Source organism: Rhyacophila brunnea, unplaced genomic scaffold (assembly GCF_057557595.1).
Source record: "Rhyacophila brunnea isolate RB1 unplaced genomic scaffold, BYU_Rbru_1.0 scaffold_20, whole genome shotgun sequence".
NCBI lineage: Eukaryota > Metazoa > Arthropoda > Insecta > Trichoptera > Rhyacophilidae > Rhyacophila > Rhyacophila brunnea.
Window position 1 is genome coordinate 7052949 of NW_028232860.1, and position 26266 is coordinate 7079214.

A 26266-nucleotide genomic window follows, 5' to 3' on the forward strand; every position below is an offset into this window, starting at 1 on the left:
GTAAAACCAAACTGCAAAAAGTGATTAAAAAAGAAAACTACAAAACTTAAATCAATTGTATATTGCTGAGTCACGGCAGTCATTAAGATCTTTATTGGATGTATAAAAATACACTTCGACGTTTTCTTAACATTGAAAAGAACAAAAATCTAGTACCTAAATGGCTCATCTGTCTTAACTAGTGCTGAAATTTAGTCCTATATAGATTAACTAACGACTATAGCGTCACGTTACTTTATTTAATTAAATAGTTGGCCATTCTGAGCAATTTATAAAAGGAGAATACTGTTAATGGCAACACTTGACCTTTTAATGGGAGGGATGTTAGCGGTGGTACGTGTATCATTATTATTTTCGTGAAAATAGGGAGAGTGCTCAGGCACGATAAAACATGCTACTTGACCATTCTCGTGAGTTAATAATAATTGTTGTTTCTATGGTCCATGTAACAGAGGAGGTGTAGTCTTACATCAACAATAAAAACACAATTTAGCTTTTAAAATAACGACCAGAATTCGTGAGATAATTATTATTTATCATTTTAATTGTTGTACCTTTTAATTCGAGGCGTTTATACAAAAAACAATATTAGAGTCGCCCATTTCCAAAAATTATCTCGTCCAGTTTTGACAAAAAATGAACTGAATAATATGCGATTTTATTCCTTATTGAAAGTGGCACAAACTTGCTCTATAAACATTTCCAAAACTAGTCGTCCGCAGTCAGTATGACGGTTGAAAAATATCCAATCTCAAAATGCATATTGTCCGTCTGGTGGCAATTTTCAAATATCATCTTTCCCATTGTTACAAAGTGAGTATTTTGAACTTTTCGCTCAATACAAAAAAGTATATCACATTCCAAATAACTTCCAAGTGTTTAATTGGAAAAGCTCTGTAGTTAAAATATTAATATCACCCGCCCAATGGATCAAGAAAAAAAAAATTCTATATAGTGCTTCCATATTGGTTTTTTTGTGAATATCTCAAAACAAAACAAAATGGACAAGGTGAATTTTGGAAAATAGGCGACATGTATTATTTCTTCTTGATCGTTCACTAATGGTTGAGAATCGTGACCTCATCTTTTGAGGGACCAATACTTTCCACCTCTCTCGTTCCTCTGCATCTCTCGGTTATATGTAAATTGTATGTAAAACATTTCACCGTAGCACAGTTCTCTATGAGCTTTCTATCGGAAAGAGATGACAGTGTACTATACGGTCTCCAACTTTGTTAAATTCTATATGAATGTTAATTCAATTTTCATAGCATTAGCATTGGTAAAATCTATGAATTCAAGAATGAAAACCTAACCTAACCTAACAAAATATTTCAGTATTTCGGCTATTTTCATTTTTTTTTGCCGCTAGCTTCATGTAATCCAACAAGAACCGTGTTTTATTTAGACGTGAATTTTATCTCAGTACTATACGACGCAAATAGGTTGGGTGGTCTTTAATATACGACCATATATTTCCAATAGAACATTTCCGATAATCCAACATTTTATAAATAGACGAGTATTTTTTGATCATTATCTATTAAGACCTGGTTTTCGCAGTGTTTAATTAATTTTAAAAAACTAACAAACATCAACTTCAAATTGTAGTATTAGTTCAATAAAAACAAACACGTATTACTAACAAAGTTTAATGTGCACTCTTTATGGCGGATCTTAACAGCCTATCTCCACCCTTCGCTACTCTAATAGAAATAATTACAAGATAAAAAGAACTTTTTATAAACCACGTTTTTAAATTTTCTGTTGAATCATATAAACTTGACAATTCTATGTATTATTAATTTAGGACAAATAAGGCAATTGTCAACAAATCATTTTTTTGCTATTTTGCAACAAACAAATATAGAATACTGAAATGTCATTTTGATTTCCATAGTAACGCACGTATATATTAATAATTTAGTTGATAGGACCACCCCCTTAGCATCCAAAAATAGTGGATTGGATTACGGATTTCTTCCGGAATAACTTTTCATACAAAACAGAATTAACTGAAAATGAATTCAATTCTACTTAAATATGGCTAAGAGTATTAAAAGAATGCATTGGCGACGTGTTCTGATATATTCTAAAAGTTTCAAATATCTAGCTAGTCGGGAAGTTAGTTAAAAATCGATTGCAAGATTTGTACTGGATAAACAACCACCGGACAAACAAGAATACGAGCTAAGAAAAACGTGGTAAAAATCGTATAAACCAAAAGCATAGAAACACTAGAAAAAGCTACATAATATAATATGTAAGAGTACAATATTCGAAGACACATCTCAAATTGTTTCCTTAATTACTGATAAACTGTGTAGGTACACAATTTGGTCAAGTAAACTCAACTTCTCTAAAACGGCTTTCTATCAATTAACTGTGTCTAATGAAGGTGCAATATTTACCTGTTAAACCAGTCATCTGTGTAGCGTGGGTAAGGGAACGGGTCATTGCTACTGAAGTCATATGAAGCCTCCGCATTCTGAAAGAAATAAGATAAAAACATATTAATATATAAATTGTAAAGTACTAAGTTATTAGGTTGGTTAGACACTGAAGGTTACGCTTTGTTAAAAATACGTTGCACAAATAAAACATATGTATATAAGTAAATACTACTCACGATGGGACTTGAACGAATATGAGCTAAAAATGAAACTGAGCAGGGAATAGAATAATTGCCTCTGCGCGAAAAACAAAAAGGCGACTCCTGACTATGTATCAAACGTTGGCAATTCATGACGGCTTTTGAAGTTCATAAAGTGTTAATACAAGCGGCTCTCGTATTCCAATATATTATAAGTAGGACCCGGATTTATATGCTAGTGCATGTTTTGTTAGGGTGTATGCACAGCTATGAGAGACACAGAATTCAAAAATAAAATTTTATTGTGCATATAAATGCATATTTGAGACATTAGTGCATATTTCATAAATAAATGCATATTTTAGAGCTTTTAAATTTATAACTTTAATTTTATTAAATTATTTTATCGAAATATAACTAAGTTAGGAAAGTAGATAGTTTAGATGCATTTGCATTTTTAATGCCATCTCCGAGCTGTGGATTTATCAGAAAACTCAGGCACTTTTATTTAAAGTTTTACCAATCACCTCTGTCGCAAAAAACAGAAAATATTATTTAGGAATAGTTGTCGTTTTTGTTTTTTTAAGTTATGTTTGTTTTATATTGCATTTATTATTCAATTATTTGTACTCGTGAAAAAGCTATTTTGAAAATTGTAATTGAATAACTTTATATTCATTGTTTGTGTTTTTTTGTTCTGCTATCGTATTATGTTGAAATATTATTAACTACTTGTTCGATTTTTTGTCAGTAATATTGGGTTAAGTGGGTATTTTACAATTTTTCTTACAAAAAATGTAAATTTTTAACTGCATATTTCTTCGGTTTTAGTGCATATTTTTTTGATTTTAAGTGCATACGTGCATGCATATAATCATGTTTTTTGTTCCATATAAATCCGCCCCCCAATTATAAGCTACTGGCTTCTCATCTAGAGGTTTTGATTCCCGATGAAGTCGCAATACATAATAATATATGTATTTAATTTTAATTTCTATATGATTGTTTCACTGTTAATATTACATAACTGCTATACTTCTGTAACTGGGCCTAATGACCATTTGTAGTTTTAAAAAAGAAGAAGAAAAAGGAATAACTTGTAACGACCTCAAAATAAACCAATTTACCTAAGTGAGACAGACAAGAGTATGTACGTAACATGATATAGGTAGCCAAGCTGAATAAATGGGACTGTAATACAGCGGTACCAAAGAGGTTTCAACAATCATTTAGACGCTCGCTATATTGACTAAACTAAATCATCATGCTCAGTAGATGGAAATAAAAGCGAAAAACTAAGGACAAAAAAGAATGAAAGAAGCTAAGGGAGGCCTTTATACAGCAGTAATGATATTATATACTATATTTTATCAATGGCGACGGGTGGAGATAGGCTGTTAAGATCCGCCATAAATGGTGCACACTAAACTTTGCCAGTCATACGTATTCGATTTTATTGAAATAAGATTACACTTTACAGATGGTGTTGGTTAGTTTTTAGAATTCAATTAAATCCTGCGAAAATCAAGCTATAATAAATAATACTCATATATTTATAAATTATCTAAAATTATGCAATTAAATCATATATATCTTCGAATATTTTATAGATAGAATAATATTTTTTATCTATTACAGTTTAGTTTAAGCAGGGCTTAATGAATTTAAAAAATATAACCAACAATATGTGTAATGTGTATTCTTAATCCAACGAAAACAAATAACGTATGAATTGATTGATTGATTTTTAAAAACTAACCAATACAATCTCTAAACTGTAGTCTTAGTTAAATAAAAACAAATACGTGTGAATAAAAAAGTTTTATGAGCACTATTTATGGCGGATCTTAACAGCCAACCTCCACCCTTCGCTACTGATATTTATGTTGAACTAATATAATTTTTTCAATTAAAAACTCGTATAATTTCACTGGACAAAGCCTACGTCAGCCAGAAAAATTATTGCTAGGAAAAGGTTGGAAAAACTGTTGCGAATATCACAGAGTGCGTGTTACGATTTTATACACACGCATAGGACAGGTAATAGGATCTACCAGTGCTACTCAAACTATTACACGAGGGTGCACACTAATAGCAGACAATTAACAAATTTTCCCAAATGTGCGCCGTGGCCCAATGATACGAAAAAAGTAGAGCAATGTCGTTATATCAAGCCACGTTTCAAGTATGGAAGATACCTACATAATCACCATACAGGCCCATCTTAAACACACCAGGAAAAGAAGGTCATGAAACCTTCAAAAATTGTTTCCATAGTTTAAAGAAATACACTTTCATAAACTACCAACATACGTTTTTCCTCCCTTGCTAAAACATTTTATCATTAAACGCTGTTGCAAATCAAAATTGTTAATAAGCTCACACGCTCTCCCGTGCAAAGATTCGTCCTATTGTAATGTATTGTTCTCTCTGCACGGGAATGCGTACACATTTTTTAATTATTTTATATATTAGCCATAAGATAGCCATTATGTCATTCTTGTAGCATTCTTGAAAATGGGACGATTGTCTGGTGTCTTTATGAAGTTTCCTATAAGCTTATTTTAGAACACGTCCAGAAGGAATTCTTTGATTTCGTCTTTATTTTAAGACAAAATAACTATTTTGCTTTCGATAATTTTCCGACTGGTTTTCTACAAGGCATGCTTACTTGCCACCCTCTTGAATCTCGTAGGAATTTGCTGCTCTTGCAAAACTTTTGCCAGTTATCGCGAGGGATGGTTTCCAATCCTGGTGTCATAATGAATTTAAATTTACATGCGTATGTCAATTACCTACGTGGTCGCAGTCATGATTTATTCTGGATCGGAACCGTTTCCTCGTGTCAAGCCTATCAGGCACCATTAGCGAGGGCTGCAGAGACTATGCGCTCCCCAAAGACGTGGACATTTTCGGTGACGTGCTATGTATTTTGTATTAGAAAATTAATTTTTCTGTATAAAATTGTACAGGGGCCCACATGACGCACGTTGATCAAATGGAGGTTTTATGGTATTTTCAGAGCATAATCCTGGAAATTCCTTAAACGTTGTAGATAATCTATTTATATAATTTTGAAGCCTTATTATCTTCTTTTTTTTATATTTAACATTTGACGGCATAAAGTATTTTTGTTACATAAAATTGTATTCTTTTCTAATGTTTTAGAATATAGTCAAATGTTTTTTTCGGTTAGGTACATATTCAAACACGCGCATTAACATGATCTTACTCCCTACTTCATTTATCGTTTGTCAATTTATGGCTACGGCCGTATGTTGTAGCTAAGTCACTGGGAAATGCTAATAGATATGGCGTATTTCAAAAAAATACTACCTTATTCTTAGGTAAATAATTATTATAAAGCAAATATTATTCGTAGAATGTTTATCACATTTGAATGGTCAAAAACATAGCTTATAATCAGTACTTTAGATTTATCTTAAATGTGTAAATCTTGCCCATTTTTTGTATAATAAAATGCCTAATTCTTGTTAAATTTGGGATCACAGAGATTATCAATATAATTTTTTTATCGTAAATATTTCACTATAATAATCTCAATATAAATTTTACTAATGATTTTATAATTGCTTTTAAAAATTAATAAATATAAAAAATCTTAACACCACTGCACATGGATGTACTGAAATATGACTATAATTATTCTAAAACATTAGATCGAGAGGTTTAAAAGAATACTATTTTATGTAATAAAAATACTTTATGCAGTCATCAAATGTTTAAAATAATTATAAAGGATAATAAGGCTTCAAAATTATATAAATAGATTATCTACAACATTTAAGGAATGTCCAGGATCATGCTTTGAAAATAGCATAAAACCTCCATTTTGATCTACGCGGCGCACGTCCCCCTTTAACTTCAAAACAAGTCCCTAATATGGAAAAAACTTTTTTCAATGTGTCCATTATTTTATTTTATGCTGAGGTAGATACTATACTAAATGCCCTGTAAACCTTTTACCCCAACATTAATCATTTTAACTTGTTAGTGGAACTTAGTTTGCGTATCGCCGTGTTAGACAGACACCCACATTCTTATGAAATAATAAGTAATCCCCATTTATCCCTCTATTAAAAAGTGTACCTATCATGAACACACTAACTACCCTACAATGTATGAAATTCACGAACACAGTATCAATCCGCGCCAACCAACGTGACACGTTCGCGTGACGAATTCTACGTGAACATGGCAATAACGAACAACCAACTTACACGAGTGTTCACAGAAGCAAGTGATATAATATAACTGGCTATTTGTGGGACTTTAAAAATAGCAGAGATTTCTCAACGTAATGTTGTGTCTCCGACGTTTTGACAGCTACTTACCGCGGGAAAAGCTGTCGGGTCTGATTTTAAGTAAAATTAATGGGGTGCAAAATGTCTACTTATTTTCAACCATCTTAGACAGTCAGGCTGATTATCTGTAAATGATCATTCATAAGATTTAAGATTAACGTAATGTTTTTTAATGTTAATCCACTACTGGATGAAGGTCTTTCCTCACTGTTTTCTTACTTCTTGGTCTGTTGTCTATTTTTTTTAATGTATTTTCGATAAGCTCGAAACGTTATCTCAAATCTATGGGGATAAACAACTCAATCCGTGTCAGCATATTGATCGGCGATATTAAATAACTAACCGAAATTACAAATTCCTAACATCCATTTACGTAGTGTCTAATTATGGCAAACTCAGTAAATAACTTACTGCAATTATAATTTCCCCGATATCCATTTTTCCACATAATCAGCTATATCCAATGACGCAAACTCAATATAGTAGCTGACTCAATTTAATTATTTCCTAAATATTCTTTTCAAGATATTATTTTGATTATGAGTACGTCAATAAATAGCGGATCATAATTTATTGGACATGTCACTCGAATATACGTTCCCGGTCTGTTAGTATCTCAGTATCTGTATTGCTCTGCACAACATCTCATTCTGCCGAGATTCGGACCTCGGAGCAGTATCATAAGTATTGTAACATAACTACTGTAACATACTCTTGTACGATGTACGAATAAAACTCGCTCCTCCATCCATCGAAGCAACCACCAAATCAAGACCTCTACATCCACCACACCATGACACTCAACAGTGATGACTTTGACGTTCTACACAACCTTCTACCGGCAAGTTCAGCAAGGTGCAAAGGGGATACGAGACCCTTCCACAAATCGAGCAGGTTTTTTTCATCCTTTAGGTATTTTAATATTTCAAATAATACAATATTATTGTTTGTAAAGATTTTTTCCTATTCTAAATTCATATATTATATCTATTAATATTTGTTCAAAACTGAACGCATATTCACACCTTCAAACAATGGCTATCAGACTAAACGTAGCTAATACAGTCGTAAAATGTAGTTTTAATGAGAACAACGCTCCATGAGACTACTTGTCGATAATTCCGGGGAAAGACTATTTTTTCCAAAAAAATATCCACATTTCCTTGTTTGCCATTGTATTTTCAAATATTATAAATTATGACTATTTATTAATAGTTTTTATACAATTTAAACTATTTTACAACGTTTTTAATAGGTCGTATTCTTATTTGTCCGGTGGTTGTTTATCCAGTACAATTCTTGCAATCGATTTTTAACTAACTTTCTGACTAGCTAGACATTTGAAACTTTTAGAATATATATCAGAACACGATGCCAATGCATTTTTTAAATACTTTTAGCCATCTTTAAGTAGAATTGAATTCATTTTCAGTTAATTCTGTTTTGTATGAAAAGTTATTTCGACACCATTATTGGTTGCTAGGGTCTGGGGTCCTAGCAACTAAATTATTAATATATACCTGCGTTACTATGGAAATCAACATGACATGTCAAAATGACATTTCAATATTATTTCTATCAAGTACAAGTTTTTTTGATCGTTTAAGCTAGTCAAGTTAAGTTTATATGATACAACAGAGAATTTAAAAACGTGGTATATAAAAAGTTCTTTTTGTCTTGTAATTTTATACATAGTTTATTTGTTTGCTGGTAGATTTACATAAGTAGTAAGTCTGTAGTAGGCTACTAAAAATGTACAAAAAGTAATCTATTTTAAAGATATGTACTTGAAACATAAAAAATACCCGAAATTGGCTATTGTAAGTGGATGTAAGTGTTATCATATTTCACAATGTTGATACACCAATGCTATAAAACTTTTTTTAATTACACAAAGAAATCTCAATATCAACGAAATAAAGATACCGCGTTTTGATGGGGAAGTTATTTACCCTTTTATCAGACGAGATCTTTCCCATAATGCCCGAACAAACGAAACACTTTTTAAAGAGCTTTTTGTATTATTTTGGAAGCTTTTATTTTGCGTCTGAAATGGGGGGCTTAATATGATTTATGCTATTCTATGACGGTGCTTTAATTGGATCGGGCGGACTTCTATCATTACAAAAAATTGAAAAATAGCGGTGGTAAAAATAGGCGGATGTTTTTGCATTGGCCACTGATACTTCCGGGGGTTAAAAGCTTTTCAATAACTTCGTATTAATTTCACTTGGAATTTATATTGTACTAAATTTAAGAAAAAATATGAATACGTAGCAGAAAAGACTAGAGTATATACAATTGCAGCAATACAAATACAGCCTCTCATCACGCTGAAAGTGAAGAGGCGACGTTGGACCTGGCTCGGCCACGTGCTGCGGATGCCAGAAGAGTACTTCAACCTGGCTTGCCTGTTCTTCAAGTCGACCGGATTCCGGCGTCCTGGAAGACCGCTAAATACAATCTACAGAGTGTATACGGCGGACCTACGGGATGCTGGTTTGACCTGGAACGAAGCAAGAAGACTGGCGAGCGACAGGGATTCTTGCAGGCACCGCGTGGTGTCCATATGCTCCAGTTAAGGGGCGGATATGGCCAAAGAAGATATAGAATTGAAACGTCATAATGTGTCATGTCAGATAAAGTATGATATTACTTTTGAAGTTGTCGTTTTAATAGCCCACTATCAATAAAATCGAATAGGTATAACAGAATATGGATTGATAATGTATTTTTGAAGATACCATTTTATACTTCATATAATGTAAATATCTGGGGGTGGAACCTACGGTAAATGGTACTATGCAAAGAAATGCAAATTGCAAATGAGAATCGCTGGGACAACATGCAATTTGATGCGAAATGTCTGACATACACATCTGTACCCGGTTAAAACTAAATGCCACCTGTTCGACGCTTGCATTCTGAGACTAATGCTGTACTGGTACATTATTATCCATAGATTAATTAAATGTTCAAGAAAGTGGCATTTGGAGGTCAATGTATAATGAGGAGCTATACACACTTTATAGGGGCGAAAAGATCACGTGGCATATGAAAATGCAAAGACTTCGATGGATCGGCCACGTGCATACAATGCCAGCAAGGCGAGCTATGTACGTAACCTCCGAGGGCAAGAGAATGCCTGGATGGTTGAAATTGAGATGGCTGAACTGCACCAGATGATATTTAAGAATGCTCAGTCAAAGCAACTGGACAGTGTAGACGTTAGATCGTCCTTAGTAGACGAAAATTTTTGAAGGAGGCCAAGACCCACCAAGGGTTGTAGTTCCATAAATGATAATGATAATTCATAGATTACTAATATTAGAAATCTATTCTTCTATGATACTTCCCATAGGTATCCTCGTAGTGTAAATAACTCATATAATCCGATAGATGGTATCATATTTTTTCATAGATTTTTATAACAATAAATTTTTTAAGATTTTTAAAACAAAAAGTGATTTAGACTCATTCACTCACCAGAAAAAAAGACTTCATAAATCATATTATTATTACATTGTGTCGGTAATATTAAATTATAATTATGTATTTTAATTCACTATTTTAATGAGCAGCAAATGGTTTTTAAGAGTCCAAAAATCTACTAAATATTTGTCTATATTTACTAAATCATTGAAATCATAACTACAGTTAGTATTTTTTTCCATAGCAATATAATACAAAGACGCCGAAAAATATTTATGAAGCTTTTTTCAGTATTTTTTCCCTTACTCGGGTAAATAGTCGCAAATCTTCTAAAGCCTTCTTAGGGTTGAAAGGTTGATAGGTGGAAAGCTCCCTGAAGGTGACACCGAAGACCAGAGTTTATTTTCGAGCTACGCTTAAGTTATTATTGAACTAGAAAGGAGCTTTTATAAGCACGTGTTCATAAAAAATATTTATACTCAGAGAACTATCGATTCCTCGGAACGGCACTGAGAGACTCTGGGGAGAAAATACATTCTGCTTTCTTTGATATTTGAATTGATATTATGAACACTAAAATCTATTCAAGTAAAAGCTGTGCATTTGGATTATTATATCTATTCAAGTTGTGTTTTATTTATTTAAAACCATAGTATGGAGACAAACTTGTTATGCGATGTGATCTCAGAGTAATAATATTAAGAGAATGCGTATTATTCAGCTATATTATGCCGTTTTTCTTGCGTATAACGCACAGTAGAACCTCCATCAATTATCGTATTATTCTTAACTTAACCATGAAACGTTATACCATCGTGTTGTTTCTCAGTACGGCTACCAAATTTAAACACAACATAGTTAACCTACTACTAAATTAACTAAAAATAATTACCACTAACTTTATATTTAACACAAAAATTAAATATTTCAGCAATACGTGCTCACATATTTTAGAGAATATAAGCGTGCCGAATGCTTTCTCACTCACACTTATGGTTCATTTTTGTTCAGGCCTTGAATGTGATAGATTATCCCAAAAGGCTAAAATGGCTAACAGTTTGGCATATTACTGACTGGATTTGGCTACAGCGGTATTAAAGATAGAAAAAACTAAAATTCTGCCTCTGAATTGCTGAATTAATAATAATTAGTAGCAGGGGCATGGCAAGGTATTTTAGTGCCCAAGGCAGTTACGAAAAATGCGCCCATTACGTAATACAAAACTTGTAGGTACCTATGTAGACTTACTACCGACCTATAAATAGGTACTTAGTTCAATGGTGTCCGGTTACCATTGACAGACTTAAACTATACGGATTTAATAACTACTAGATAATAAAAATATTTTCAAAAATGTACGAAATCATGATCATCGTTTTTTTGTTAATAAAAAAATCATAGAATTCTTCATATACTCCGAATTTTTAATATTGCATATAGTTAACCAGAAGAAAGACTGAACCATCGATAAACAATAATTGACAACGGAATGTTTAGTATTACATAAACAAATTTTTTAAACATAATATAGGTACTCCAAATATTATCATAATTATAAGAAGGTTCGTTCCCCCGTAATTTGGTCATTTTAGCATCACTTCTAGGATTCCGATCACCTTTTACTCTTGCAGATTCAACGAAACTACACTTCTGCGCCCTGCAGGGGCAGCTGCCCCGTTCATACAGCCTTGTTTCGCCACTGCTCAGCAGAAATTTACATATTATTGTTATCTCTCCATCAGAGGTGCATATTCTTTCTCTGGAGAGGAAATTATGATTAAGCCATAGTTACCCCAATATTACAGTACATCGTATTGTAAAACCCATCAACACTATTAATTCCAGTATTATTGCTGTATAAGGGAATTAGTTATCAATTGAGCCGGCATTTATTTGGTGTAATTCTATTTTCTTCATCTTCTTATTCTACTCTGTCACGCCCCAGCACTGGGGCACATATCAAGCGCAAGTTAGCACCACTTCCCTCCATAGATCTGCAGCGCGTAGATCGCTTTTGTAGCACCGCTGCAGGTTAAGGCAGATCCAGCCACTGCATTGAGGTTGTGACACAAGGATACATAGTATCGCAGTCTCTGACGGCATCCGGAACACATGTCCCAGCCACGTGAAGCATATCTTCGTAATTACTTCAATCACCGAGGGCTACAATGTCAACTCATGAAATCTAGTGTTTGTAACGCGATCGTACCAATGTACCTCTAAGATTTGACATCGATTCTCAAAGCTCAAAATCTGAGACCTTTGAAGCTTAGTAAGATGTAAGACAGAATCATAATCTCTCTCCATTATTCAAGAATAATACCTACTTATTTGCAAACGGTATTAATTTAAAAGAATTAATATACTTTCCAACAATAATAATATAATAAAATATAATAACATTTTCAAGAATAATATTCACAACGTTTCTCTTTTTAATATACAACAAGTATATTTGTTTTAGAATTATTATTGGCAAAGGAACGATTATTAAATTTGTTTTTCCAAAAATCTTAATTGGGTTGTTTATCGATGTATTGCCTATTACTGAAAGCTTATTGACAACGGAAATTACAGGCATTTTCCGAGAAAAAAGATTGTTTGTTTTATTTTCCACATTCTTTAAGAAATATTCTGTAAATTCGTATTATTCAATTACGTTTTCATTATAAAACAAGCTCGAAATATTTGAAATTTGAAATATTTGTAGGTATTTTCCTTCTTAACAGACCCTGCAAAAACTACGGCATTTAAAATGGGAAATCATGACATATCTATCATATTTTATTCTCCTTCAATGGCACCACCAGTTGACTGTTTTTCCCGCAGTCTACAAAACCATATGAATGGGAAACAGCTTAGAACAAAATCCGAACAGAGCTGGATTTATTTATTCTTCAGCTCAAAGCCTAGAGGATTATATCGCCAACGAATTTAAAATTAAAGGGAGAAAAATGAGAAATAATTCTAAATAATAATGGAAAATATATCTTGGATAAAACATCTTTGACACCCACAACGACTGAGAGACAACGTGCCTTCTTGTAATGTTGTGGGTACCGATTTCAAATTCCGGATCTGAAACATTGACGTATTGTTTCTCGATGTATGTTTGAAACCAGAGTATTGACCTAATAGATCCGACCTGATCGCTACAATGATCAATAATAATTGTTATTGCATTTTTGCACACTGCCTACGTGATGATCTCTTCACTAAGTTTGTTCAGGAGTTTTTTTACTAGCTATTCTACGCGCTCATCTCTCCTATGGATACTCTTAACTTAATGATGTAAATTCAATCAAAGTACATTTGCGTGCTTGGTGACCTCAGTTTTGAGGAACTGCTCCTGAGATATTCGCAGTCTTAATAAAATTATACTTAACACCAAAACGTAGGGTCCTGTGATACGCCCGATTAAGACCGAATGCGGTGCGGGTCGGTTGTCGTTTGGTGGGATCATTAACTTCATTGATTGTTAAACAATTGGATAACATCAATTTCTCGTAAAAACCTTTAATACAACCTCCACTATGTGGAGGCCTATTTGATCTTCTTATGATCAAATATGGTGATAAAATGTAAAGTAAGTAAACTTCTTTTTTATTATTTCAAACATTATCCGTATTATTTATAGGATGACCCATTTATTAAATATCCATTATAAAACTATGGAAATGGGATTTTGTGAGTGAACAAACATCACCATGTTGTATTATTCACTAAACTCAGATGACATACCTACATCATTTTGAAAAGCCAGAAAACATCACTATTTTTAGATTATAGATTTGTTTATAAAATCTTAGACTGAATAGGATTCGAACACAAATACTTATATCAATTTCCGGTTGAATGGTCTTCCCTTTCCGAAAAGTTTCCAGACCATATATTACAACGTTTTTATTAGCTCGTATTCTTGTTTGTCCGGTGGTTGTTTGTCCAGTACAAATCTTGCAATCGATTTTTAACTAACTTCCTGACTAGCTAGACATTTGAAACTTTTAGAATATATCAGAACACGATGCCAATGCATTCTTTTAATACTTTTAGCCATCTTTAAGCAGAATTGAATTCATTTTCAGTTAATTCTGTTTTGTATGGAAAGTTATTTCAGAAAAATCCGTAAAAAATAAAAGACTATTATTGGTTGCAAAGGGGGTGGTCCTATCAACTAAATTATTAATATATACGTGCGTTACTATGGAAATCAAAATGACATTTCAGTATTCTATATTTGTTTGTTTTTTATTTACTTCATATAAAGTACAAGTTTGAGCATATTATTGAGCATAAAAATTCAACAGAAAATTTAAAAGTTGTACATAAGAAGTTCTTTTTATCTTGTAATGATTTTTGATTATTAACATAATTATCTGTTTTCAACAGAATATTGCTACATACTTAAACAGTGTGTATATTCAGTGTTGAATAAAAGAATAATTAAATTTCCATTGTATTGATTGAATCCTGCGGAGATATGCGGTGGTGAAATCAAATCAGCAAAATATAGTGGAAGTAGGTAATTAGATAAGACTTTTACCTAGTAGCGAATCAAATTCGGGTGATGATGATTTCATTACAAAAATATATTATTATTATTATATAATGATGTCTATTTTATTTTACTTTATAGGAATTACATTTCACGAAATGAATATTTGCACGTAAATAAGAAAAAAATATAATCCACATAAGCTCTAGGGTAAAATGTACAAACGAATTTTATTTTTGTTTACATAATGCCGTACCCAATTACTTTATTAGCATTTCCAGCCCACTCCAAAAATAATCCTGGCTTGGAACACGATACAAAAACAAGATTCTGAACCATACAAAAATATTTAGTTGACAATTTGTATTTTATGGATGAAATAATTATCATCATTTAATATTCATGTTATTCTGTCTATTAACAGAGTGAAAGATTATACCTCAGTTATATACTGATATATTATTATGTTACATACAGAAAATTTCAGCATATTTTCAGGATAAAGTATTTAGGTACTTGATTTATTAAAAAGTGTAAAAAACTATGAATTTTTCAAAAATCGTTTTGTCACATGCAAAAAAACTTATTAGAAATATTAATAAAATGCGATGCAATAACAGAATCTTTACCTTAAAAATAATCTTTTAATTGTTTGTAGATTTCTTTTATTTTGTTAACTGTCAATTCATGGTTGAACTGCATTGTATTGTTGTTTTTATTTAATAAAACGCAATTTTTTTTGTAGTACTTATTCCACTTTTAATCAATAAATAGATTAGGGCCGATTATGTCCAACCTCATTAATTTTAAATTAATCTGTTATTAGGAAGGTATTATTGGACGGATAATTATTTATGTACATATTGTTATATTATTTCTGTCGCTTTGGATTTTGTTTGATAAATATTGTTTTAAAAAAATGTATTCAGTTGAAAATGTCCCTCTGAGGCGGACGAAACCGGTCCTAATCTATTGATTAAAAGTGGAATAAGTACTACAAAAAATTATGTTTGTAGATTATTTAAAATGAAAACCATCATTCAAATATATGAAATTATAGTTTTCAAATTTACTGGCAGAGGTGTTACAATCACCCTTCAATACTATGCTGGGCGAAAACAGATCCTCATCAATAGCACTCAGCTTGAACTGGTGAACAATTTTACCTACTTGGTTTAACAAAGTTTCTTTGGATGTGTAGCAATCATAATACTCAGCATTACAAGAGTGACCCACTTTAATATGTATGTTTTGAATACAAAACAAAGTGACAAAGCGATTGTCAGGATTTCCTCAATCATAACCTAGATCAATATTGTCTATTATTATTTGCTTAATTGCGATAATGTCTCTTGGAATATATGGACTGCATTTGTATAAATAGCAAGGACGATCCATAACTCGTAACTAACCTTAAGCCCATCACTCGGCTCACTACTCATCTCGAGTCCGATCACTCGACACAGTCAACCGTCATTCCACTCGAGTCCAGTTTCTCGGTTGTATTAACATCTCGATACTTCGCAAGACAGTTCAATAATATAGTAAGATTAACTGAATATAGTCAATCTTATCAGTACATCTGCACCCGCGATTATAAAATTACTCCATTATCTTTATTATTGTATTTATTTATTCTTGTAACGATAAATAAACTCTCTCTCTTCGAAGATCGCACGTAACAACGACTTAATCTCCACACATCCCATCATCCCCAAAGATGTTTAAGTATATAAAAGATGTATATAATATAAATATTAATTTAGATGATTTTTCGCAGAGTAGTATTGGAAAATGTCTTTAAAAATGACCTCTCATTGTATTTAAAACCAATATGCGTGTAAATCATGGACCAGTAGAAATATATTCAAAAACTTAGTGGAACAGCGTGATGTTGGGATGGGATTAAGGCAATGACATTAATATGGACGAAGCATCTGGAAAAAAAATGACACTCACTTTTTTTGTCGGGTCTGCCGAATGGCATAATCTGTTCTAACGCCATTACAATAAGGGTGATATTGCTGTAAATTCCCGAAACTTTTTGTCGGGTCTGCCGAATGGCATAATCTGTTCTAACACCATTACAATAAGGGTGATATTGCTGTAAATTCCCGAAACTTTTTGTCGGGTCTGCTGAATGGTTCGGTTCGAACAGGTTCGCTCAAACGTGCATTGATACTAGAAACACTGTTCTAACGTCGTTACAATAAAGGTGATATTGCTATAAATTCCCGATGCGTGATATCGCATAATGGATATTGCGTGACGTCTACCTATGCACGTGCGAATGTCACTATGGGCGAATTTACTTGCTAGCTACTGTACTGAGTGCGTCGTCCATTAATAATGTCATTGAATTAAAGCATAAGAAGAAATACACGGAATGATTGAATAAAATGGTAAACGAGGGTAATACGATGTATTAGGATGTTTGCTAAAAGCTCAAATAAGCGGAGATGGACATATTGGTACTATAAAGTCCAAAAGGTAAACCTGAATGCTACTGAATCGACGAAATAGTAAAATTTTGCGGGAACACAGTAAGAACTACACAACGCACGTTACGGAATCAGCTTGGAGAAGCGTTCATCCATCATCGGATCAATTCAGGCTGATGATGATAATGATATTAATATTATGTATTTTATGAGTTCTACTATTACCACTATTAATTACTTAAAACCACAAATATGAAGGCGACATTCAACAAGTTAAGTCTTATATGTGAAGTTGAAAGTACTGAAAACAAAAATTTAGATATATGTATGTACATAGTATCATCGACGCCAGTTCTTACGTATAGATCAAAATGGTGAGTTGTAAGTAAAAAGTAGGACAACGGTTTGTAGTAATGAATGTGGACCAAGACCTGAATAAAATCTAAGCTAAGTGTGACTGAGGAAGCATTCAATTCACTTAATCTTCGCAATATGCAATATGCAATAGAGTAAGATGGAATGAATTGTAATGTTTACATTGGGTACAAGAGCGTGAAATCAATCGATGTTTGCCTTATAGTTTCTTCTTTTCCATGAAGCAAAGAGTGTAGAGGCGTGTTGCTTTTATTCTTAGTGTAAAAATAAAATAATTATTAATATTATTATTGTTAATAGACGATTTTTAGATATAATTAACCGTGCAATAAGGAAATTTAGTAATCGAACTGAGGAAAACGGAAACAGTATAATGCTTTATAAAAATTCATTTCTTTTACAGTTTCCCGGATGAGTACAATATCAATAAATATATTTTTGAATATATTTCATTTAGAAAATACTCTGAATTATATTAGGTATGAATGTCACTATAATTGCAGTAATTTAAGGGCTCAGGTACCGTATAATGGTAAAAATGAAATGTTTTGGGTATCTTCAAGACTCAAGTCTGAACAAAGATATAAAGAAGTTTGAAGAATATGTAGACTTTATGGGAAAATTGAATTACAAACTATTAACTACAATAGAAAACTTACCGAATATATTTTACATTACAATGTAGTATATTTATAGATTTAAAGTTATAATATTGTATGTATTGAGAAAAAAATCTATAACTACTGAATTCGATGTAGGTACAACTGAAATAAGGCTTTATTTATTTCAATGGATAATGATTTACAATAATACTCTTTTCTGGTATTAATATCATATTTTATATTCGGATCGTACATTTATGCCGGTTTTTCAAATGAGAAAAACAGGGAATTGCAGTGACAAATATATATTTTCTACAAATTCTTCTGGCTTAGTTAGTTATATAATTTTTCGTGAGTTATTAAAATATGCTTTTGAAGGCAAATGCTAAATAATCTTTTAGTTAAGCGACTTTACTGCTTGTATTCACAATCAGTTCACGAAACCTTTTCGAGAGGCGGCCAAGATTCAATTGTAGTGCTAATGACGGTGAAATTAGCCCATTGCAGTTAATTCTTAAGAGCGTACTTCAGTGAAACGGCAAATAATTTTCAACAGTAGGTGCGACGAAATTTTGCACTCGTCGTCAATCGAAGACCAACAGTCGATATGTCCGCACGTCGATTTGTTTTGTCATGGCGTCGGATGAAAATATTCTTAAATCGTGTAAAGATGACTAAAAAACTTTACGTATGTGCTTACAAAAGAAAACAAGTCAACGAATATACTATTGTTATTAGTAATATAACAATAGACATAACATTAAGTGGACGCATGTTGGATTTTTATGACAAATTATATTTCGTTTGGCATGCGTCATTTGCACAATCCGCGCATCGCCTAGCCACGATCTTTTTAGACCATGCTTCAACTGAAGTATAGCCTTAATCAATTGAAGTAAAACTCACAGTTACTAAAAAAGCTTAATTTTTACGCACCACATTTTGGGTAACTCCGTGAAAAATAAAAATAATCTACAAAAATCTGTAACGCGCGCGAATCAACCTTTGGAGTATGGCGGTGTAAACAGGAGCTTTAAAGCTTTGAAAGCTATTTTCGGTGAAGAGATTATAGAAAATTATAATTACGGTATTAGAAAAAAATATATATTATTATACTGCTACCCAGCTTTTACTTTATATTTAGATTTTATTTAATTTTAATGAGAATATTTTATAATTTAACATTTCAAGAGTTTATCAATTTATTCAAGCAAGGTAAAGGGTTAAAAAATAGTTAATGTTCATTACTATCACCCCTGAAAAAATAAATAATATGTTTAAGAGGCTTCGACAGAGGTACTACAATATAAATAATGTTTATATAAATATATTGTAACTCTTTACCTCCTGGAATTTGCGCTAATGTGCACTGACCACTATTGATATTATTTCATAATCATTTCAACATATTATTCTATAGTGCGCCAGTCAATAAATAGTGATTGGACATGCTACTCGATTATAAGTTTCCGTTGAAGACACATCGCACCGAATTGCCGTTATATCTATAATATTGAATCGATTGTACCCTTGTAGTTATTTGAAACAGTAAATAAATTCTCGCCTCCTCCATCATCACGAACAACTACTACCGTTTTCATCTGTAATACCTATCCTCCGCCGAACGAGAATACAATTTATATATTATATTATATTATATTATATTATATTATATTATATTATATTATATTATATTATATTATATTATATTATATTATATTATATTATATTATATTATATTATATTATATTATATTATATTATATTATATTATATTATATTATATTATATTATATTATATTATATTATATTATATTATATTATATTATATTATATTATATTATATTATATTATATTATATTATATTATATTATATTATATTATATTATATTATATTATATTATATTATATTATATTATATTATATTATATTATATTATATTATATTATATTATATTATATTATATTATATTATATTATATTATATTATATTATATTATATTATATTATATTATATTATATTATATTATATTATATTATATTATATTATATTATATTATATTATATTATATTATATTATATTATATTATATTATATTATATTATATTATATTATATTATATTATATTATATTATATTATATTATATTATATTATATTATATTATATTATATTATATTATATTATATTATATTATATTATATTATATTATATTATATTATATTATATTATATTATATTATATTATATTATATTATATTATATTATATTATATTATATTATATTATATTATATTATATTATATTATATTATATTATATTATATTATATTATATTATATTATATTATATTATATTATATTATATTATATTATATTATATTATATTATATTATATTATATTATATTATATTATATTATATTATATTATATTATATTATATTATATTATATTATATTATATTATATTATATTATATTATATTATATTATATTATATTATATTATATTATATTATATTATATTATATTATATTATATTATATTATATTATATTATATTATATTATATTATATTATATTATATTATATTATATTATATTATATTATATTATATTATATTATATTATATTATATTATATTATATTATATTATATTATATTATATTATATTATATTATATTATATTATATTATATTATATTATATTATATTATATTATATTATATTATATTATATTATATTATATTACATTATATATATATATATATAGTATGATTAGGCATTTTCAGCATACATCTGTCTATGCAATTTCATATTTACGTTGGGTTTATATTTGAAATGTATCTTATCTGTAAACCTAGGTACGGCAGGTTATATATTATGAAAGTATGGTGAAGCAGGCAGGTTATATAAAAAAAGTATGGTGAGGCAGGCTGGTAATCAATTTGCGGCAAAATTAAAGTTAACATTATTAATTATATGGGTATGTTATAATGACCAAAGTAAATCCTCCGTGATGCCCTGCATTTTTTTTTTATCGTGTCGCTATTTCTCGTAAGTTGTCGGCTACTGTTGGCCTGCTTCATTCAGTTGTATGAGAAAGCCGATTCCTTGCCTCTCTTTTTACTTAATATCTCTATGTCTGTAACATATTCTATGCAGATAATCGTAAATGGGCAACAGTAACTTATAGGTTAACATCTTCGTATTAAAATAGTGTAATGAAAGCTTGTAATTATGTATTTTATGCATTTATAAAACGAAATTGTTTACTTACATAATTGTATTTTAAATCTGGATGCATGTAATCGACTCCTGCAAAAAAATAAATAATTTATTAGAAATAAATCCCACATTATATACATTCACGTCACAATTTCAAAATCTTAGAACTTTTGAATATTTCAGTATGATTAACTAATAATTACAATATAGTGTTTTATGTTTTTATCAACAAAAAAAAATCTAATCAAGATCTAGTCGTGATAAAATTAGTAGTGCGCTTAGGGACGAAGAGGCCTGAGGTACTGACTGATTTTGACGCCCCCAAGATACAAAAATGAAACTTAAAGCATACTTAAATTTTTATTTGTTTAAAATTAAGTTTGATTTGCATTGCTTTTTCGTAAATATGCTACCTTTTCACAAATTAAATTTATAATGTATATGTATACCATTATTACCTATCTGAATAAATACGATTAATTATTATATAAAAACTATTAATATGTCGAGTTACCAACATTAGGCAGCACCCCTACGATATATATAAAACAACGTCAATCTAATTAAAAAAAATTACATGTAGCTATCGTAATTATTGGTTTCACCAATTACAAGCTACCACCACTACTACTACGACAGAATAAACAGCTGATGCTCCAGATTTCTTAGATAGTTATCAGAGACAATTCTATCTTTTAAACTACTCATGTATAACTATTGATTCAATGAGAAAAATTTTCTAGGTTACACGTTGACCTTTCGAACTTTTCACCCTCTATATTTTTAAGGTTATTTTTAAAAATCGATTTTCCTTGACATTGAGATCTCAAGTTTTTAATAAATACAAAAAACTATGCTTAGTCATTTTATAAAATCAAATAATTTTCCTCATAATATATTATAATATTACAATAACCATGTTTAATGAAATCATTTCGGATATTGATATATTCCACTTACGTGAGAGTGAATTTAGGTGGACGTTGTTTTATGAGTTTTTAAGTTAGGGTCTATCAAAGTTCACTCTGTGTGCTTCTATCTACTTTTATTTTTGTTATTTTATTACTTATTGTATTATTAACTCACATTTCTCTGTATTTTTATTTTTTTAAATTATTAACACTTATTTTATGTCATGTCGTGAACGCTTTGAATATGTAATTTGTTATGTTCATTTTATGTAAAATAAATAAATTTGATTTGATTATACATTATATTGAGACGTAAAATATTTTACTTGGCGAAATTAATTAAAAATAAAGAGTGTCCATAAATCAGAAGTCGTCGTAAATAAAGTTTTCCGGCGCTCAGCGCCATTTTTCTTTTAAGGAAAAGTTATTAAAGTCATTAAATAATTTTCCCAGAGATTATATAGGTGTCGTCTCTAGAATAGCACCTTGACAGAGTTTAATATCGGTAGAACTGACTGAATTCTGATTATTTCAGTCTTTACGAGATATCCGTTAACGGATGTCTGCGAAGATTTTGGCAATATTTCCACTGTTTAATACTATACTCTAAACAGGGAACTGTAATAAATAGAGAACGACAACGTTCTTCGTCTGACAGGGCTTTGCTTAGTGAATTTTTTTCTCTTGATACAGAAGTTGATATGAGCAAAGCAAATGAAGTATTTCCGTTATGCCTACTACCTATCTGTGTTCTTAAACTATTGACTTAGTAACAGACGCAGCCACTATAAAATTAAAAAAAATATCTCGTTATCTCATCCCATTCTTTTATAAACAGATCAATACAGTTAAAAGTGGTTGTCAAATAAACGCTTTCTACATTGCAATAAGATTGATGTCGCTGGCTTACATGTAAATAATACGTATTATATTTTGCCGTATCACAGTTCACCGTGAGCTATCTTACCGAAAAGTACCGTATAATATTGAGATAAAAAAATAAAGCATTATTAAAAGAGCATTGCAAACAGTAATGTTGAAATTTTATTAGATTCACTAAAAACCTTAGAGTAATAATATAAAGAAAGTGTATATTGTTCAGTTATATAAAGCCGTGTTTCTTGCGTATAAATAACGCACATTAGAACCTCAATTTTATTATTATTATTAACTTATTCATGAAACGTTATACCATCATATTGCTTCTCCGTACGCTGATACCAAATTTCAATACAACATAGTTAATTATATTTTCTACTAAATTAACTAAAAATAATTGTCACTAACTTTATATTTAACACAAATACAATACATATCACCAATACGTACTCGCAGTTTTTGAATTAATGGAGCCATTCAAACCAATATTTACTGGCGACGTGAACATAGAGTATTTAAATCAGCCGTACAAAGTCTATCTTACTTTAACGCATATTACGGAGAATGTAAGCGTGCCGAATTCTTTCTCATTCTCACTTATGGTTCATTTTTGTTCAGGCCTTGGTAAAAAAAATATTTGATATTAATTCGTATCAAATAACTGATAATAACTCTTTCAATATTATCATATAGGTACATTAGATACGTATAACCTGATACCAGAATTTAATATACATATATTATATGATATTATTTCTAATTTACTTTCCCATCTGTTTTCTCCTGTCTTTCCCTTATATTTTGGAAGTTTTTATTACGTATATCGTAAGTATTCTATTTAGACATTAATTTGATAACAGTCATCTATTTCCGATACAACATCTCACGGTGAAGTTTCATAAGGCCAACTGCACACGAACAAATAATTTCCAGAAATTATGTCGGGACTCGACTTTGGGTGACATAATTCTATCGAGTGGGGTTGAGTGATTTTGAATGGTCGAGCCATCCAGTCGTTTTTGCCCTACATTAATTTTGATCAAGTTACAATTTTTATGTTCTTCAAATGAATAAATCGAGCTCAGGGGTGACGATATGTATGTAAAAACTTATTTATTTTAGATAATAAATATTAAAACTCTCAACAAATGCAATATAATATTTAAATTAGGAAGAAACCATCAAGTGGCAATTATTACATATTATTGTACATATTAAAGGGGGGACATGCTCAGCGTAGGTCAACATGGAGCTTTTGTTCTATTTTCAAAGCATGATCTTGGACATACCTTAAACGTTTTAGATAATCTATTTATTTAATTTTGAAGCCTTAATATCTTTTATATTTATTTTAAACATTTGATGACTGCGTAAAGTATTGTTATTACATAAAATAGTATTCTTTTAAACCTCTCGCTCTAATGTTTTAGAATATAGTCATATTTTAGTACATAAATGTGCAGTGGTGTTAAGATTTTTTACATTTATTAATTTTTAAACGCATTTATAAAACCATCAGTATAATTTATATCGACATTATAATAGTGAAATATTTACGATAAAAAATTATATTGATAATCTCTGTGAATTTGACAAAGCTAAATTTGCCAAATTTGACAAGAATTGGGAATTTTATTATTCAAAAAATGGGCAAGATTAACACATTTGAAGATAATTCTAAAGATACTAATTATAAGCTATGTCTTTGACCATTCAAGTTTGATAAACGGATTACGATCCAGATACGATCTTCAGTTTGCATAGGATTACTCTGAGGTCATTGTAAAACTACTTGACGGTGATCCTGACCCTGATAACTATCTAATAAATAAGTTGATTTTTCTTCCAAAGTAAAAAAAAAAACTCTATGTTATTGGTTATTCCGCGCGGAATCCACCGTGTCTGAACCGAGCCTTACTATGTTACATTATATGATTTAAATTTTTATATTACGCTATTCTTTTTTAAATTAGGAATAATTTTACTTCTTTTCATGTCGTATTATGAACCAATAATATTTTGTAATGTACTCTCAAGGAAATGAATAAATTTTTTTTTTAAATGTAAATAATGACTTACCGTCATCCATAATGGCTGTCGTGACGTTTTTTCCCGTGACGCCCTGCGCCCAGGCCGCTTCGACGTTGAGGTCCAGCCTCGCTTTCCCACCATTCTGACCCGTATTCCTCAGATACCACTGCAGTGGGAAATAGGGGTCCGTGGGTGCCCCCGGGGGTCCAAGCGCCCCTATTGTCGGCGTTTTTAATGCTCGGTGACCCCGCTTTACACGAGCGAAGCCGGGCTGCTGTATCGCCGAATGGACCTGTAATAAAAATATAAACAAATTTAAAATATTTAACCTAGTTATAGTTATTGCAGTATTATATTCAAAATGCTAATATTATATTTTATGCAAAAAAACTCTTCAGAAAACATAAATTAAAAAATTAAAAGAAAAAAGATAGATCAAGATGACTGCTCCTGTTCTTTGAGCTATCAGTCTGCTTATAACCAATGCTAATTAAATCTAATATTTTTGACTGATTTTTTGTGATTCATTCTAACAAAAAGAGCTTATGGAAGAGAGAAAAACGGTGATCTTTAAAAAACAAACAAATCTAAAACAATTCTACAACCCCTGCAAACCAACTCGCCCCGCGCACATTCGAGCGTATCACGAGACCCTACGTTCGAGTGTGAAGCATCAGTAGTTATTTTACGCCTGGGAATATCTCAGGACCAGATACCCAAGACTGAGGTCGGCAGACACTCTGATTGAGAATTTCTAATGAAAAGTGTCCATGGGGAAGAGGAGCACGGTGAATTATCAAAAATAAAAGATTCTAATCCATAAATATAGGTATAGTATAAAAAACAAAGTAAAAACAATGCGGATATACAAAACCAATTTCTACTGCGGTATCAGAGAAGAAGAAAAAGATTGTATTTGTACTTTTATGGTGATTGATCTACTAATGAAATTTCAATATTCTCGAACA

The 26266-nt window shown here is 30.6% G+C and overlaps 1 protein-coding gene across 1 annotated transcript in view; it reads right to left on the reverse strand.

Annotated features, from left to right (window-relative positions):
• The window catches only part of amon (prohormone processing protease amontillado), a 286761-nt gene that overhangs the window by 99467 nt on the left and 161028 nt on the right, over window positions 1-26266 (reverse strand). Inside the window, exons 3-5 of the mRNA XM_085948103.1 lie at window positions 25347-25590; window positions 21530-21567; window positions 2412-2488 (exon numbers count right to left, since the gene is read on the reverse strand). Coding sequence (XP_085804229.1) covers window positions 2412-2488; window positions 21530-21567; window positions 25347-25590 — 359 coding nt within the window. The remainder of the gene's footprint in view (window positions 1-2411; window positions 2489-21529; window positions 21568-25346; window positions 25591-26266) is intronic.